The following is a 19129-nucleotide window of genomic DNA, read 5'->3' as shown; positions in this document are numbered from 1 at the left end:
TTTTGATGCTTGGTCACTTCTTTTGATGCATTGCCACTTTTTTTGATGCATTGTCACTTTTTTGATGTGTTGTTTTGTGACACTTCAGGGCCATCGTATTCCTGTCTGTCAAAGAATTGACTTTAAAATCCTAATGTTGGTTTATAAAGCACTGAAAGGTTTAAAGAAATACATCGCGATATTTTGACCTTTACAAACATGTCTGGTGCTAATTCTCCAATTAGATTTACTAAAAGTGAGCTGAATCGTCCAAACAGTCTACTCAGAAAGATAATACATTGACATTTATTACCTTTTAAAACGTGCGCCCCCGGGACGCAGCATTCAGTCAAAGTGTGCATGTGCAACATTGTGCTTAAACAACACAGTAGTAGCTAACTATTCCGGCGTCTATGGATATCATGCGTTTTTTAGCTCAATGATATCATGGCGGAGGTGAGAAAACTGAAGCGAAACATCACAGAGGAAGCCAGAAAAAGAAAAAGACAATCTGATAACATTACGACAGTACGGCAGTGCACTTACTCGCAGAGCCTGTGGGTGTGCAGTTCTGAGAAAACACTGTATTGCTTTAAGGGCCAAAATAAATGTCTGATCTGCTGCTACCTTATGAACCATCCAGACCTCTCGGGTCATCTGGAACAGGTCTGCTTTCGGTCCACAAAGTTAAAACATGGAGAAGCAGCGTTCAGTTTTAGTCCTGGAGCCAAATAAGTGCTTGCCCAGTTTCACATGCTACTTTCTGTGTGTACTGAGTTCACCAAGCCTGACACATACTGTAGTGTCTTATCATTGGCCATCATTTGCCAGTCCTTACTGCCAGTATCATCTTATTACACATGTTCAATAGGGAATCCCTGCTCTCAAGCATGCACTTTCATTATCTGATTGAGGAGTGGTTGTGGTCGGTTGGTACAGGGCATGTGTCTGACACAGGTGGGTGGATGGTGTGCTGTGGGCTCAAAGGTGAGAATCTGTGGGCTTGCTATCTGCACAGAGAGGGGTTTGTGAAAGATGAGGGAGGCGAGGTAGCCTAAATGTCAAACCAGTTGGATGAGGTTATTTTTCTAACTGATTAGTATGTGCTGGGGCCTATATGTTTTCAGTATAGTCTACGATATGATTAATCTGATGGTCTCTCCAAAGAGAGCAGTCTCTGTTTGCTGTACATCCATTAAACACATTAAACACAGGCCTCGAGTCAAAAAAGGACATGGGAGAGAGAGACAGACATTGTAGTTGAAGTTGTTTGGATTACACACTTCAGGATCATGATCTATGTACCTTTACCCTTTAGATGAGATGTTAACCACACTTACTCAACTGGATCCCCATTGGCACTGGTTGGGTGATGGAGTGTTAACTATATAAGGGTGTCTAGGACCAGATCTTGTGATCTGACAAAGCTCCTTCTGGGTGAAACGTTTTAGGGGAAATGAAAGCACGGGACAGGCAGCTTACTGTGTGCCGACTTTGTCTTTTTTCATTGTTTTTTTTGGTTAAGCACCAGTTTTTTTGTGATGTGCATGTACATACAGTATTTATTTATTTTTCTAAGAGAGAGACAGACAAACACACACACACACACATGCAAGAACATTTATACACACATGCATAGAGCCAGGCAGATAGACAGAGACAGACGACATACAGACACACATACATACATTGGCCTCTTTTCTCTGGACGTGGTGTGGGAAGCTTCACATTGAGTGAAGATATGCAATGTGTGTGTAATATTAGCATTCATAGATCTTATATATATTGTGTATAGCTATATATTGTGTGTGTTTATCATTTTGGAACTTTTTATATTTTTATTAATATCAACATGCTGAACAGGAAGGAACGCCATTCTGCAGCATTTTTGCACACACACACACACATACACATGCACACACACCTCTGCAGATATCCTCAAGTGTCAAGTCAAAACCCACACAGAAAACCCACACAGAGCAACATATCTGCAATCACATGTATAGTAATAATGAGTTCTCTCTCTCTCTCTCTCTCTCTCTCTCTCTCTCTCTCTCTTTCTCTCTCTCTCTCACGCACGCACACACACACTCACAACAGGAAATAAAGCCAAAGAGTATGTAAATGAGCAACAGAGTGAGAACAGAAGAGGGAGGGACATTTTCAGATTCCTGTGAGAATCAGGAAGGTAAAAGAGTAGGTTATAGTGTGAGTGTGTCTTTGTGTGTGTGTATGTATATGTGTTTGTGCAGCCAGGCTTGTTCTCACTTCAGCACAGGCAGCTCGTGGAGGTGGTGGTGCTTGTGTGTGTGTGTGTGTGTGTGTGTGTGTGTGGTGGTGGTGGTGTGTGTGTGTGTGTGTGTGTGAACGTGCGCGTGTGTATGCAATGCTCCAGTCTCAGTGATGGACTCCCAGCATCAGGCAGCTTTAGATATCTCCACCAGGAACCCCCAGGATGACTTTGAGATTCTGCTGCGTATCGGAGGAGGAACATATGGAGAAGTCCACAAGGTTAGAAAAGAACACGAGGATTCACACCCTCCTTTTCATTGTTTTTGCCTGCTACCTGGCCTATATTGTTATGTTATTTTTCCTTCCACCCACTTTACAGCATTTTAATTCAGGAGAAGGCCTACTCTTATTAGAGTTAGGTATTGGTTGATATCCTCTTTATCACTGTCAGAGATTTAATCTAGTCAACCTTGTGTGAAAGACAATAACATTAGATTATTTTCATGTAGTTAAATCGAATGAAAATTCTGATGAGTGAACATTCTCAGACAAGACATTTTGGGTTGTGATGTGTGATTCCCATTCAAGGAAGTGGTTTTCAGAAAAAGTGAAAGTAATCTTGATAAAATATTTCTAATCTGCATTTTCTGTCTGATATGACTCATCTCCACATCTGTTCTAGTTTTGTTTAGTGACTTTGTCCAAGGTGTATTAAAGCTGTGTAGAATAATATGATGATAGACCTGCATTGCTATAGTATAGTGTACAATATATATCTTAATCAGAGTTAGTAATCATAGATGTGAACTTTATTAAGGCCCTTATATTGTTGAAACTCTCAATAATGTTAAAACCTGCAGGTTGACATTTGCCTGTGTTATCTGGTTTTTGGCTACTGTGTCACCTTTTTAAGCGGGTTACATACGTATGTCCTTCCTTCCTCTTCTTCCACCTCTTCCTCCTCCCCAACCCCTGCCTGCCAGCAACGTTGTGGCTCTGTAGAATGTAGAATGTTTGTTCCAAATTTGTTCTAAGAGATTAACTGTGTTGCTACTGTACATGCATGTTGTTGTGAGAGAGCTAGACTGTAACCGACTGGAGCACTGAGACAGACAGTGATAGCAAAGGTTTGTTAGCTTTGTTAGCTTATCTTGTAGTCCCAGGACTACAAAAGATGTTTTCAGGCAGTATAACAAGGTTCCAAACCTAACCCCTAACCTTGGATCAATGGTCAGTAACAGTCTCCCTGGTGTGCCTTTGATACAATATGATGCTTTATTTAGTCAATTTCTGTGGAGACGTATTCTTTGACAGTCAGCATGTAAATATATAAATAAGAATAAGTACAAGAACATGAAGGGAATACAACACATGCAGACGCAATATACAATAAAATATACATTCACCACATCACCATCTCTGGTCCTACTGCAGGTCAGTGTACAGTACACCAGGTCTTCCGCATAGATAGCGTACGTGTCTGATGCAAAACAGGGAGTGATGGGAGGCATACTTCCTCCTCATGCAGAGAAATGGAAGACATCAGTACATCTACTCTATTTTCATAGGGCATGGAGTCAGCTTTTGCATTTTACACTCTTAATCACATTTCTAAGCACTGCAGGTGTCCTGTGTCACTCACGTAAGTGTACACGCACACACACACACATTCACACAGATGCAGCTGGGCCACATGATGGTTCACTTGATTCATATGCGGGCTTGAGCTCTGGGCTATGTGATGCTTTTCACATAGAAAACAGTCCAATGTCTGTGTGTGTGTGTGTGTATGAGTATGACTGAGAAAACTGGTTTGCTTAGCATGCCAAGAAATATCTGTGGGAGGGTCAAGAGAGAGAATACCACTACCAAATATTTGGACTGTTCGTCAGCAGGGTGAGGGCTGGTTCCACCTGTCAGACAGCAACAGTATAGTAGGTGAGGGTAGTGGCAATAAAGTTCTGTTCTGGGGGCTGCTTATCATATGAGTATGACTTCTCTGTGACTCCAGCCGCAGCACCACCATGAGTCGATATCTGTATGTACGTCAAACAACACTGAATGTACACACACACACAGCTGGGCCACATGTCAAACATACAGACAAACAAAACATGATTAATCTTAGCCCGGTTATTGATTCACGTTTTTCAGTTTCCACTTCTCAAACATTATAATTAGTCCTGAATATCAGGTTTTTGTGCCCAGTTTCAGTCCAAACAGTTACAAAATGGCCGACATCTAATGTCAAGTGCCCCAACTGTCTATTCCCAAGACTTTTAGTAACTTAAACAAGCTTTTTTTTAAGGTCAGCGTGTTCGGAACTTCCAGCAGTGAGGCATCATGAAACCTTACAGCACAGTATCATACTGCTGTACCAGTGGTTTGACCTCATCCACTCTCGAAGAGTCAGGTCTCAGCCACAGATGTTTGTTTCATTGAAAATGCTAGGACGGACTAATTTGACAGTCTCAACTAATCAAGTACCACCCACCCTCGGTGCCAGGTGCAGCCCATGACGACCGAGTGAAAAATAAAGAAGAAGTGAGACAGTCGTTGGTATTTACAGGATCTGCCTGGTTCATGTGTTAGCTCTAGTGTGTGTGTGTGTGTGTGTGTGTGTGTGTGTGTGTGTGTGTGTGTGTGTGTGTGTGTGTGCGCATGCATGTGTCAAGGGTGAGGGTTTGCTTCTACTGTAGTGAGCAGCACAGGTTGATGTATCTTTAACCATAAAAAGAGGAAGGAGGAAGAAGTGTTCAGAGTTCAAAGAGAGAGAGAGAAAGAGAGAGAGAGGTGCTTCTACCTATTGTGGATGTTTAGAGTTCATCGAGAGGGAGGGGGGCTTCTACCTACTGTGTGTGTTTGAGTAAGTGAGAGAGTACAGGACTTGAATATAAGGCGACGTGATTGAAAGTGAGACACCGTCCGTGGAAGCACCAGTGAGTTCCATCATGGCTAGACACTAAGGTTGTCAGTTAATGTAGGGGGTTACTGTACTGTAACCAGACACAAAGTCTACCCTACTCTGACTGTTCCATTTCTTGTCTGGAGTTTCCTTTGAGACAGAACGCTCATCCGTCACTTTGTTTTTCTCACTTTGTGTGTGTGTGTATATTTGTGTGAGTGTGTGTGTGTGTGTGTGTGTGTGTGTGGGTGTGTTTGTGTGGGTGTGTGTGCGTGTGTGTGTGTGTGTGTGTGTGTTTGTGTGTGTGTGTGTATTTGTTTGTTTGTTTGTGTGTGTGTGTGTGTGTGTTTATGTTGGCGTGTGCGTGTGTACCCTGATGTCTTGGACTGCCTCTAAGTTCACTGACATCACAATGGAAACCGCCTTCGCTCAACAACTCAATTTCCATCTATGTTTGTACGTGTATGTGTGAGTGTGAAATGGGGTGACTGTTTGTTTTGTGACTACCCCCCCCCGCCCACACACACACACACACACACTCCAGTGGCCATTTCCAGCCACCTCTCCACACCCACTCATCCCCTTCTTCCCCGCCCTGTCACTAATCCCCACCATGGTGACATCTTTCCACTGCATGGGCCTACATGGGGTCTTCATGTATCCAGTTCATAGTGTTGTTATGATAGCCACTGATGAGAGAGTGTGTGTGTGTGTGTGTGTGTGTGTGTGTGTGTGTGTGTGTGTGTGTGTGTGTGTGTGTTCAGGCTCAGAACAAGCAGAGCGGGGAGCTGGTTGCTATCAAGGTCATTAAGATGGAACCAGGTGAGTGCCCCAGATCTGAAAAAGGGAAGCTCTGTTCACACCGAGAGTACCGTAGCACACATTCATGGTTCACAGTCTAGACACACGACGTGACATTCTGATCCCTCTCTATGGCCCCGCAGAGGACGACTTCTCTGTGATCCAGCAGGAGATCATCATAGTTAAGAGCTGCAAGCACAGAAACATAGTGGCCTACCATGGCAGCTACATACGGTGAGTCTAGTCCCTAGCTCTACCATGGCAGCTACATACGGTGAGTCTACAGTCCCTAGGTCTACCATGGCAGCTACATACAGTACAGTGAGTCTACATACAGTGAATCCCTAGGTTCCCTTATCCCCATCCCCTGCACACACTGGTAGATCCAGTGGATATATGATCATGAAAAGTGGCTTGATATGGCAGGATATGACAGTGATTGTGGTTCTGTGTGTGTGTTTTCAGAGCTAACAAGCTGTGGATCTGTATGGAGTATTGTGGAGGAGGCTCTCTCCAGGATATTTACCATGGTGAGTGTGTGCGTGTGTGTGTGGGGGGGGGGGGTTGTGGGTGTTTCACTGACCAAATACAGTATGAAATCCTGGCTTACTGAATTTCTATAACAGTACGACAAAAATCTCTTTCTCTTTAAAATGTCCTCTCTCTCTCTCCCTCAGTGACCGGGCCTCTCACAGAGCTACAGATAGCCTTCATCTGCAGGGAGATGCTACAGGTACCATCACTAGCAGCTATGTAGGGCCAGAGGCCATGCTTACACCCATATACACACCAGTAATAAATATCAAAGTACTGTAGTGTTCTTCATGCATTTAATCATAACTATTCATACTATTCTCTCTTTTCTTACACCAGTCATATGTAATTAAATCAATGTGAGTGAATGCACAAGAGCGCACCTCAGATAAAAAGAGGATTGCGATGCAATGTGGGTGACCACCAGGTCAGAGGTGTAGGCAGTTGCTTTTACAGTAAACTCTGTGTTGCTCCAGGGTCTGGACTATCTGCATTGTCAGAAGAAGATACACAGAGACATCAAGGTGAGATGACAGACAGACTGGGGTTGACAGTTTATTATTTATTATTGTTGTTTTCAAGACATTACTGAATTATACCACTAGTTTTCTTTTTATATCTGAGTATGCTGCATCAAGGAAGATGAAAAGAAGGAGTACCAGATATGCCACATATGTGGGTCGTGAGAGGCCATGGGAGGATTCAAGTTTCACTTTGACTCACAGTGCAGCAATTCAGTTCAGGATAGAATGGGAATTCATGAGGAGTGACACTTCCATCTTGTTCTACATTCCTTGTTGACGGCATGTTTCTCTTGTCTCTGCTCCTCTTCCCCTTGTCCTCTAGGGGGCCAACATCCTCCTGAATGACCAGGGAGAGGTAAAGCTAGGTAGGTGAATGAAGGTGTACCGTATCTGCAAACAAAGTCACCAACACACACAAACACACACACACACGCACGCATGCACACACACACACACACACACACACACACACACACACACACACACACACACACACACACACTCATACACTTGGGTTGGGGGCAATCCTGTTTCAATTCCATGAATTCCGAATTTAAATTGATATATATATATATATATATATATATATATATATATATATATACTTAGGTATTATTAATGAATGAATGAATTATTTCCAATTTACAGTATAGGTTAATGACACCCAACCCTGTGATTTGTTTTCTCTCTCTGTAGCGGACTTTGGGATCTCAGCCCAGATCACAGCTACTCTGGCACGACGGATGTCTTTCATTGGGACGCCATATTGGTGAGGATCTCCACAAGTGGCTGCCATAACTCATACTGTCCTAAATAGTACATCAGTGACTAGAGATTGTTTCAGAGCAGTGGGCTGATCTCACTCCTGCGGTTGCTGTTCTCACTTCTGTCCACAGGATGGCGCCAGAGGTGGCTGCGGTGGAGATCAAGGGGGGGTATAATGAGCTGTGTGACATCTGGTCTGTGGGAATAACGGCCATCGAACTGGCCGAGCTACAGCCCCCCCTGTTTGACATACACCCCCTACGGTAACCATACTAAATACTCAATGTGCACACACGCACGCATGCACACACACACACACACAAACACACACACACACACACACACACACACACACACACACATGTAAGTAAGCATTCTTCCTCCTGATGACTGCTTTATGTGTGTGTGTGTGTGTGTGTGTGTGTGTGTGTGTGTGTGTGTGTGTGTGTGTGTGTGTGTGTGAGCGTGCGTGCGTGCGTGCGTGCATATGTGTGTGTACAGAGAACAGTATCAGGCTAACTGATAGATTATATAAACATTTCAGGCTCAGCAACATTGGACAATCCAAGGAGTTTGATGGCTACATTGTTCATCGCACACACACACACACACACACACACACACACACACGTCTGTCTTGAACATGCACATGCTCTCTAGTAAATGCCAAGACTTTCCACCTTACACTTACCCTCATGTTGCGTTTGCACATTCATGCATAAAATTCCTCAATGACACACATGCCTACCCCATCAATCACACACAAAAGAGTTCATACTTACACCCCAGCCTGCATTCCAGCACCATCACACACCCACACACACACACACACACACGCACGCACACACGCACACACATACACACACAAGTCTCACATGCAATTTTTCTCTCTTCATAGGGTGCTGTTCCTCATGTCGAAGAGTGGCTACCAACCACCAAAACTGAAGGAGAAGGCCAAATGGTAGGAGTGAGAACCATCATGGCAGTATACTGTGTCTGCATTCCCAGTCCTACACACTTAATGGGTTGCTCTGAAACCTATTTACTGCCATTTTTATAGTTTTATATGACTCAGATAGTGTAGTCAATATAGTAGACGGGGAACTTTAAATATTGGGTGGGCAATGCCAAACCCTGCACTCCCCTTGAGCCGGCCCTGGTACCCAGAGGTAGCTAGACGTACTCTAGTTCCCCGGTTCTATTGCTGACAGCTGGTTCTGGTGGTGCTGTTGTGGAGAGATTTAAAGGTGTTCCTCCCTGCTCGCCCTGGTCTCTCTCAGGACCTCCATGTTCTATAACTTTGTGAAGGCCATGCTGATCAGGAACCCCAAGAAGAGACCAAGCGCCTCCAAGATGCTCAAAGTGAGTAGAACTTAACTTTATTTTACCTAAGTGTGTTCTATTGTATTTTATTCCCGTTAGAAAAAACAAACAAAAAACAAACAAGCAAAGAAAACTATACTTCAGTTCTAACAAAATAAATGCTTCATGTTGAGTGTTAATACAGATGTTTCCTATCTTCTCTCTCACTTTCTCTCTCTTTCTTCCTCCCCTTTCTACCTCCTTCTTTCCCCCCTTCCTCCTTTTCTCCCTCCTCCCTCCTCCCCTCCTCTCTCCTCCTCCCAGCACATGTTTGTGACCCAGTCGTGCCTGAGGCAGGACCTGATACTGGACCTGCTGGACAAGCTCCGCCACCCTGAGAAGCTAAAGCCCTGTCTGCCTTCAGAGGAAGACGAAATGGAGGTCAGAGTCAACTTTATTTATATAGCACTGTCCATACAAACAAATGTAGCACACAGTGCTTTACAGAATAATTAAAAACAGTTAAACAGTAGATAAAAATAAGAGAATGTTACAGCTGCTGCGCATCACTGGATCGGGGCCTGGCATTTTGAGGAGGAAGAGGGAGGAGGAGACAAATGGTCTCTGCTCAGACCCTAATTATTTGAAACTTCTTAAATTAAAATCTTAAAAATCATGTCTGAAATCCAAACAGTACAATGCCTGAGTAGGCATTAGCATGTTTATTCTGCATTTCACACCAAGGGAAGATCATGTTCTTATTGAGCCAAGTGAGAAGCTGGCAGTTTGACTTGAAAAAAAAACATATAAATGTCACAGCTAGATATTTACACCATGAACATTAGTAGGCCTACATACTGTACTGTGATGGGAATGAGTTGTGGGACACTAGGCTGAGCATGAATTCACTGATTGACTGAATTGATTGGATTGAATACAGGTGGGACTTATTGAGATGTAAGCAGACAAAAGACTGGTCAGATGAAGAGATGCAAACAATATGAAGAAACAGTAACAGCCACAAATTAAAAATATGAAATTAAAAAATCATGTTTAAAAAAAGATTAAAAGATTTTAAAAATCATGTCACAGCACAATGCCTGAGTATTCATTAGCATTTTTTATTCTGCATCCCCCTGGGCTTGAACTCTTGTTGAGCTACCTGCCATGTGAGAACTATGACTTTAACATAAATATCATGCATGACTATAAACATTTATAAAGAGCTTTATAAAGGCTTATGAGTGCATTATAATGTGTTATGAATGTGCTTAAGATGCATTATAAACATAACCTTTATAGAGAGTGTTACCCAAATTTGATGCATTCGATTTGAGTATTTTGCCTCAGATCTTATTAATCTCTATTTTTCAGAGTTATAAGACCACAACTTAAACCAGATTTACGATTTAAGTCTCATATACGTGTGGTTGCTTTGGAGACGCGATCCTGTGATTTAAAATGCTTCCTTATTCTAGACTTAATGTTAGGATGACTTGTTTTACTAGGCCCTTGAAACTACAGCCTGTCTCTTACTGAGTGACAGCTCAGAAATGTCTTTTACGGAGTGATAGACAATGTGCAGATGACCCACAAAACAATTCTGGTTATACTCTACATTTGTGGTGGTAAAATTATCTATTTGTAAATGTGCAAATGACCCACAAAATTATTTTTTTTTAAAACAATAATTTTCTAGGATTTTTCCTAAGAATGGGAGGTTGGAGATCAGTCTAAAATAACTGAGAACTGATGAGTCTAGGTTATTTTTCGTTATAAGGGGTTTTACCAGGGCAGTTTTAAGAGCTGATGGGAAAAAGCCTGCACTGAGGGAGCAGTTAACGATGGCTAAGGTGTCCTCAGACACAGAGTTAAAAATAGTCTTGAAAAACTTGGTTGGCATAGAATTAAGAGAGTATGTACCTGTAGATGACTTAAGTTGTGACACCACTTTGCTCAGTATCTCTATGTCAACCGGTGCAAACAAGCGCATAACACTGAAGGCACGCTCGTTGCCATGGATCAATCAGCCATGCGTCTGCAAGTTACCATGGAGGTGATCAGACACTTCGCTGAAGTATAAATGCTAAATGTCGGTTGACATTTTTTTTCTGTCGACAGACATTTGTCGTACAACACTTGTCAACTGAGTATAAATTAGGCTTAACCCTGTCCCGACCTGTCCCGTGTGCTGTGGTCTCCCAGGTGGTGGTCCCAGGCTCCCTCAGGAGAATCCACTCCATCAACAAACACAACCAGGTGGAGCGGAGCAGTTCTGACATCAGCTGTAAGACACCTCCTGATTGGCTGCTGCCACTGACTGAACCTTACTCTTCATTTAGCCGTTAATTTAGTTTTTTGACCCCTCTCTCTCTCTCTCTCTCTCTCTCTCTCTGTGTGGGCGTGCACATGTTACAGTGGAACAAATCTACACCCAGAGGCCAGTGAACGTAAAGACAAACTCGCCCAAAGGAACGGTGAGTCTGAGACTTTCTGTCATCCAGGATGAATTACTAACTTGACCAATCACATTCAATAAACGATCTCTGCTGAGGGTACTGTTTAGTTCATCATTAATCTAAACTCTCTTTCATCATCTCTCCGCTCCAGATACGCCCATCAGTGGGATCCACGGCATGGGACATCAGCGACAAGAGTCCAATCAAGTAAGAGGATTACTGTACCACTTCGCAAGCCAATCACACACCACATGAATGATTCACTCAATAACAATAGATCAATGTTGCACACTCATTTAATATAATCATTTATTTGTCTTCTTCCCTCCCTCTGTTCCTCCGTCCCACTCCTCTCTCTCTCTCTCTCTCTCTCTCTCTCTCTCTCTCTCTCTCTCTCTCAGAGACCAACAAATGGACTCAGATGACGACTATGATGATGTTGACATGTAATAATCACACAAACTATTAATCATCAATATGTTACATTTTTACTCAATTTTTTACGTGTAGATTGAATCTCTCACTGAGTAAAACTTCTCTTTCTCTTCCTCCATATTGTATCCCCAGCCCCACAATACAGGCTACAAGGTAAGCCATCTCTGTCACCCTATGATATATAGTATAGTACATACTGTACCACAGCAACAGATACAGGAAAAGGCAATACACGACAAGTCAACCTATTGTATCTCTCTCTCTCTCTCTCTTTCTATCTCTCTCTCTCTCTCTCTCTCTCTCTCTCTCTCTCTCTCTCTCTCTCTTCAAACAGGCATACAATGCAAGCAGATGACATCCCACCCCCTCTCCCACCAAAGGTGAGATGCAGTAGGCTACCCCATAAGCTGTTCTACTGTAGGTTCTCAAAGCAGAAAATTCTACTCTACATAGACACAATAGTCTCTAGTTTTCCATCACAGGAGACATAAAGCTCCAGTAGGCTACAGAACCTCACAAGTTGTTCTACAGCACACTCTGGAATCTAGACCCACTGCACATACCTCTGACCTCAAGTACTCTGTATTTTTGCATCCACGTAGCCCAAGGCACGCACCAGCTCAGAGGAAAGCATGACAGGGGAGGATGATCGGGGACGGAGTCAGTGCTTCCTCCACGCCCCCTCCCCCCTCAGCCGGACCTCCAGTGCCACTCACTCCCGGCCCGTGCCTCGCCCCCGGTCCCAACGCAACGTGAAGTCAGGTGAGATCCTGCGTTATTGGTTACATACTGTACTAGCCTGTGAGTATAATGTTAGCATGTCAGTATTCCCTAATAATACAATGATAATACACCACCACAACACAGCATTACTGCGTGTGGTTTTGATCAGAGGGGGTATTTAACATCAAGCAGGTCTACTACCCCTGGCTGTTCCATATCCAGGAGGATATGAGTGTGTGTATATAACCTCGAAATTCCAAGCTTATGTCTTGAAAGGTTCTCCATACTGCATGTTGTGTACCAAATGGAGACTGAGATCCATGTACTAAACAAAGACTGTGGTTGCATTTACACCCTGTTCACTTGATCCCCTCCTCCAGACCCGGTGTCCCTACTGGTGCCCCTCCCAGACGGACCCTCAGCCCCTCTGGCTGATCGTCAGCCCCCAGAGCTGCCCCCCAAGAAGGACCGCAGGAGGAGGCAGAATCTCCAGGTAGGAACCACACCCAGGAAGGTATAAAGAATGGAATGCCAGAGACATCACAGAGCTAAAGGTACAGGTGAGCTCCATAGGTTGATATGCCTAAAATATGGGTTTTCGTGAACACATCTGTGACATCTCTGAGGTTTCCTCCTTTATAGATTCCTTGAGGCACGCCAGGAAGTAGCAACACTTGTTGCTCCGGCGTAAGGACAACATGGTAGATGCTTGTAATAAAAGTAGGATGTTTGTAGTGAATGATCTGATCTGTTGATTGTCTATCCAAGGAGCCTGCTGAATGTGCCAGTCCTGCCAAGATGAAACTTCCAGTAAGTTGTTATATCAACTTCTGTATTCTTGTGCATAAATCCATTTATCATTTCCAAACTATTTCCTGATGTTATTTGTGATTATGTGCTCCTCCTCCTCTTCCTGCCTTCTGTCTCCAGGTGTGCTTTAAAAAGGTCTTCCATGGCTGCCCACTGAAAGTCAATTGTTCAACCATTTGGGAGCACCCGACAACTAAAGGTAGGCTTCCGAGCTAAACTGTGCACTTCTAGAACACACCGGACCTATACCATGACTCCCAGTGACCCCCCTTCTGTCTGTCCTCTCTCCCCTCAGATCACCACTTGATCCTGGGGGCAGACGAGGGCATCTACACCCTCAACCTGAACAGCTCCGAGGCCACCATGGAACTGGTGAGGAACTAATCTACAGTAGTCTATATCTGTACATACTGCCACTGTCTGTCTGAATCTGGTCAGTAGGACCTGTGATATAGTCTCCAGAGCTGTTCTAGTCTCCTGTATACTTCATGATGTCTCCATGTCCCCTAACCAGTCACCCACCTCTCTCTCCCTATAGCTCTACCCAGGAAAGTGTTCCTGGGTCTACACCATCAGTAACGTCCTCATGTCCATATCAGGTAAGACACCAAAATGAAACGAGACGGAACATACATGATGTGTGATTTACGGTGTACTGGTATGTTAAATAGGTGTCCTGCCTGTGTGTGTGTGTGTGTGTGTGTGTGTGTGTGTGTGTGTGTGTGTGTGTGTGTGTGTGCGCGTGTGCATGTGTGTATGTTTGTGTGTGTGTGTGTGTGTGTGTGTGTGTGTGTGTGTGTGTCTCCCTCCACAGGTAAATCATCCCAACTCCACTGCCATTTGTTAAAGGAGCTGTATGAACAGGCACGGAAGGACCAGCGGATGGTTGCCTTGCCAACGCACCGACTGTTACCCAGGTAACCCCGTACACCATCTGTGATCGAAGACGTTATAATTGTCAAATTGTAACAAATCAAATAGCTTAAATGCTAGTGCTAACACATGGCATAGTGCTGGCAGAGAGCTCTACTTCATTAGCTAGCTGCATCACCCCCTGGCTGTGAAGTTGATACCTGCTTTGATATCTAAATTCAGTAGCTGCTATTCCACTTCCTATCAAGCACCCTCAGTAGTTCAGTGGCCTACCCCCAGCATGTAATATGAGATAATAAATAATACATGTGTCTGTATATCCAGGAAGTATGCTATCACCTGTAAGATACCAGACACCAAGGGCTGCAAGACCTGCTCCGTGGGTGAGAGAACAGTACAGGACTATGCCCTCTCTTAGAGCACAGTGGATAAAACAAATTTATGTGAGAAATCGTGGACATTTACAGAGAAATTGGGATGCATCAATCTTGAAATACATTAATCTATAAAGTATTTATCTCCCTCCCCCCATCTTATCTTTCTCCTCACCCCATCTCTCTCTCTCTTTCTTCTTCTCCTCACCCCACCTCTCTTTTCCTCCCACCCCCCTCCCTCCCTCCCTCCGTGCCTCCAGCCAATAATGCCCTGCATGGTTGTGTGTTCCTGTGCTGTGCCATGGAGTCCAGCGTGGTGCTCCTGCAGTGGTACGAGCCCATGCACAAGTTCATGCTCATCAAGGTATTATTACAGTACAGGATCCCTCACAACATGTCTCTCATGTTCTCGTCCTCTTCCTCTATATCCATGGAGAGAACTGAAAAAAAGGTGAAGTTCCAAATGGAACAGAATCCAGAACGTTACAGTATATAGACTTTCTCTATCCATCATTAGCCTATGTGTCTCTGCCCTCTCCAGTTCTGCATAGAATTTGATCATTCATTAATAACTCATAGGATGTACATTATTTGCCTCTCCCTCTACCCTCCCCATCCCTCCATTGCCCCCCTCTACCCTCCCCATCCCTCCAAATGACCCCCCCCCACCCCCGCCCAACCCCCATCTAGAACTTTGACTTCCCGCTGCCCAGCCCACTGTGTGTGTTTGAGATGATGGTGGCCGCCCAGCATGAGTACCCCCTGGTGTGTATTGGTGTGTCCCGGGGTCCTGGACCTGACCAGCCCGTCCAACTGGACAAAATCAATCTCAACTCCAACACCTCGTGGTTCACCAGCACCAGACAAGGTACGGACCCTGTAGATATCCTAGTCTCTTATACATTCTCTGGGTTGATTATAGTGAAATGATCCAGTGCAGATAAGATCTCACAACACTTGGATACATTGTGTTTCTTTCTCTCTCTCCGTATTTGTGTATTATGTGTGTGTGTGTGTGTGTGTGTGTGTGTGTGTGTGTGTGTGTGTACAGAGAGCCGCTACAAAGACTCAGTTCAAGTGACACAACTGGACAGCAGCACAGTGCTAGTCCTCATTGACAGTAAGTGCCCTATAGTACAATGAATGAACATTTAAAATATATAGAAAGACGACACACGCTATGGTGTGTTCAAGTGAAACCAAAACAAATTCCTTGTGTGTTGTAAAAATACATGGCAATAAACATGTCTGATTCTGAACAATTGTGAGGTGACTATAACAGTGCCTGAGTGTTCCTGAGGGCTGTGGATGTGTGCATGTACTGTATGTTGAGTATTACACTCTTAGAAAATATGTGTTATTTTAACACATCTGTGCGTTTGGTTAATGACAATATAACACAACGTGTTATTTTTAACACATCTTTTCTAAGAGATACATATTACAGACTGTACTGTACGTATGTACCTACGTACTAACGTATGTATGTATGTATGTATGTATGTATGCATGTATGTATATTTATGCATGCTGTATGCATATTTATATTTATGTATATTTCTTGTAATTTAATTTAACCTATTATGTAGGCTATATTCTCTTTATTATGCTGTACTTTTTTCCCACTGCTGCAGTACTTTTCCACTGCTGAAACATCTCATTTCCCCCCACATGGATTATTAAAGTATCTCTCTCTCTCTCGCTCTCTCTGTCTCCTTCCCCTGCAGACTCAGTACACATAGTTGACCTGGAGGGGGCACAGAGGAGCCACATGACCCTGCAAGCTAAGACCAGCTTCACATGTGATGTGGAGGCTATAGGTGAGGAGATGGATGGATGGATGGATGATCTCTCTATTTCTCTCTCTACCTAACCATTTGTCTTATTCTCTCCTCCTCCCTCCCTTCCTCCAGTGTACGTGGAGGACACTCTGTTGGGGGTGTGGCGCCATGGCTGGCAGAGGAGAGGGGAGGGGTCAGAGGTGCTACAGGAGCTGAACGACCCCAAGAAGACCTACCGCTTGGTGGGCTCAGACAGGTGGGCTCACACACACACACACACACACACACACACACACACACACACACACACACAAACACAAACAGACAAGCACAGGCACACACACATTTAAATTATTTATTTAGGTCCGCATTTTCAAAATACATTGCAGGGGCCAATATATAATTCCATTGCTGTTGTGTTGTTTGGCCGTTTAACATGTCACATTTCATAGTTACAAACAAGCTTCTAGGATGTACACAATATATACTTACATGCACATACAGACACATACATATATATTGGTGGTATAATATACATAATAATGATGCACACACACACACACACACACACACTGGACATGGACATGTACTTCTATGACTGTAACCGACTGTAGTCCAGTCCTGTTTCCAGTCAGTATGAAATGTGCCTTCCCTCTCATCCCCTGAAGGATTGTTGTCATGGAGACACGGCAAATGGAGGACCAATCAGGACTCTGCAACCTGTACACCCTAGAGATCGCTCAGGACTTTGTCCTGGTACCTTGACCTTCCAGGGCTGTGAGGGAAACATAGTGCCAAACCAACCAATAGGCTACTCCAGCCATCAGCCATGCCAATCTTTGTACAGAAAAAGCCTAGGCCTATGCATGTACTCTAAGGAATGCCCTTGAGAATATTATTTTTTTTAGGGAGGGATGACCCTGATTTGTTTTGGGAGTGCCCTGACCTTTGAGGGAGAACCCTGATAACCTTAGTCCATGTCAGGGGTCCATGCAGTAGTGCAGAGCTGCTATGCTTGGCATTCACCCGCTCTAGAACATGCAGGACCTTCATGCTTAACCCACACAGTCTGACATGTTCATGTGTGCTCTGACAAACACAGACAAAGGATTATTCATTCATTGTGACAGTACTGTAACACTTGTTCCATCCGTTGTTCATATGGATCTAGTCTTTGATAGTACATGTATTGTTTATTATACAGACATTGTATAATAAAGATTAGACGTTATACATAATACACAGTAGACATTAATTATATCCTGCTTATAATTAATCACATTCCAATAAATGGGGAATTACATTAGTCCAAGTGTCTGTTTTGGTGCTTGTTGATAATATGTGTGGTGAGGTTTCTCAGTATGTGGAGTAAAAAATGTTTGTTTAAAAAGTCTAAATTGTCCATATTACGAAGTAACATTTAGATGGCTCTGCTGTCATAAATATATGGAATCTACACACAATTTAACGTAAGCCTATCCAGCTGGCATTTCAACGTTTATTCACGGGTGATTCAACGTCATGTGATGTGAATCAACATTGGATTAGGTTTTGATTTTGAAAGGTGAATTAACGTTGATATCGCGACTTGTTCCAACATCTTACTCTTCAACATGGGCGAATTAAGGTATTACAATCACTGTTGAATATGTGTTGAATTTGAAAGGTGAATCAACTTTGAAATCCCAACTTTGTTTCAACGGCTTACTTTTCAATCATGTAGCCACGGAGAACAAAGGCGTGAACTTTTTAAATTTGTATTTTACATTAGAATCAAGATGCACATGTAGGCCTACAACAGCAGTGAATGGGGTTGCAACACTGACAACTGTGCAAATAGCAACAACATCAATCCAACAATAATGTGAACAATAGGTTAAGTGTTTGTGGCACTGGTATGCACACACAGACAAACACATTTTGTGACATACTTCTATACAGCAATGCTACAGAAAAAGGCATTCACAGTCAATCTGCCGGCTGGTAACAGTTTTAAGCTTTCTAAACATACAACCTCTGCAGCACAATACCACCCAGGTATATAGCCTATGTTAAAACGCGAAAGCAAAACCAACTTAGTTAGCAAGCTAAACAATATATTAATCTTACAATCTAAGTAGCGGAATAAATTTGACAACAAGGGAATGACTGGCATATTGCTCAGCTTGTATATAAGTAGATACTAGCTACGTCCAGCTAGTGTGAGACATGCACACGATGCACCGCACCAACATTTCCAAAGAAACTACGGTGTCCATAATAGGACATCCTCAGATGTCCACGAAAGGAAATTCGAATCTCATTCTTTGTGCAAGCGCAAAATAAGGATTTGTGACCAATACAAATAATTTATTGCAACGATAAAGCAAAAACTTTTTACCCATATTGTGCATTAAAGGGCTATAAGGCAGGTTGAAGACATCATGTTGACATTGTTGTACATCAACTTCAACAGAATTTCAATGTTGATTTATAAGTATTTTATCAACCTTTTTCAACCATTGAGCATTCAATATTGTTTCAAGGTTGAAACGACGACTGACATTAATCCAACTATATTTCAAAGTTGAAGGTCGGTCGTGTGCCAGCTGGGTACGTACGTTTGTCAAAATAAAAAATTCACGCACAATTT

At 43.3% G+C, this 19129-nt stretch overlaps 1 protein-coding gene across 1 annotated transcript; it reads left to right on the top strand.

Moving 5' to 3' along the window:
• Positions 1-2382: 2382 nt before the first annotated feature.
• Positions 2383-17435, top strand: map4k1 (mitogen-activated protein kinase kinase kinase kinase 1; the record flags this gene model as incomplete). The annotated part of the gene is made up of 32 exons (XM_084436329.1): positions 2383-2490; positions 5881-5938; positions 6061-6151; positions 6383-6447; positions 6595-6650; positions 6928-6975; positions 7298-7340; positions 7672-7744; positions 7872-8003; positions 8639-8701; positions 9021-9102; positions 9367-9483; positions 11248-11329; positions 11461-11519; positions 11653-11708; positions 11903-11947; positions 12069-12089; positions 12271-12316; positions 12539-12698; positions 13040-13152; positions 13428-13469; positions 13590-13668; positions 13765-13841; positions 14008-14068; positions 14284-14386; positions 14667-14725; positions 14977-15080; positions 15407-15584; positions 15768-15836; positions 16444-16536; positions 16630-16753; positions 17166-17435. The coding sequence occupies 32 exons, from the start codon at positions 2383-2385 to the stop codon at positions 17260-17262; spliced, it is 2604 nt and encodes an 867-aa protein (XP_084292455.1). The 3' UTR covers positions 17263-17435.
• Positions 17436-19129: the final 1694 nt, after the last annotated feature.

The sequence above is a fragment of the Borostomias antarcticus genome (genome assembly GCF_949987555.1).
Source record: "Borostomias antarcticus genome assembly, chromosome: 1".
Taxonomy (NCBI): Eukaryota; Metazoa; Chordata; class Actinopteri; order Stomiiformes; family Stomiidae; genus Borostomias; species Borostomias antarcticus.
Note: the sequence above shows the minus strand (reverse complement) of the source record. Positions and strands in the feature narration are given on the sequence as shown.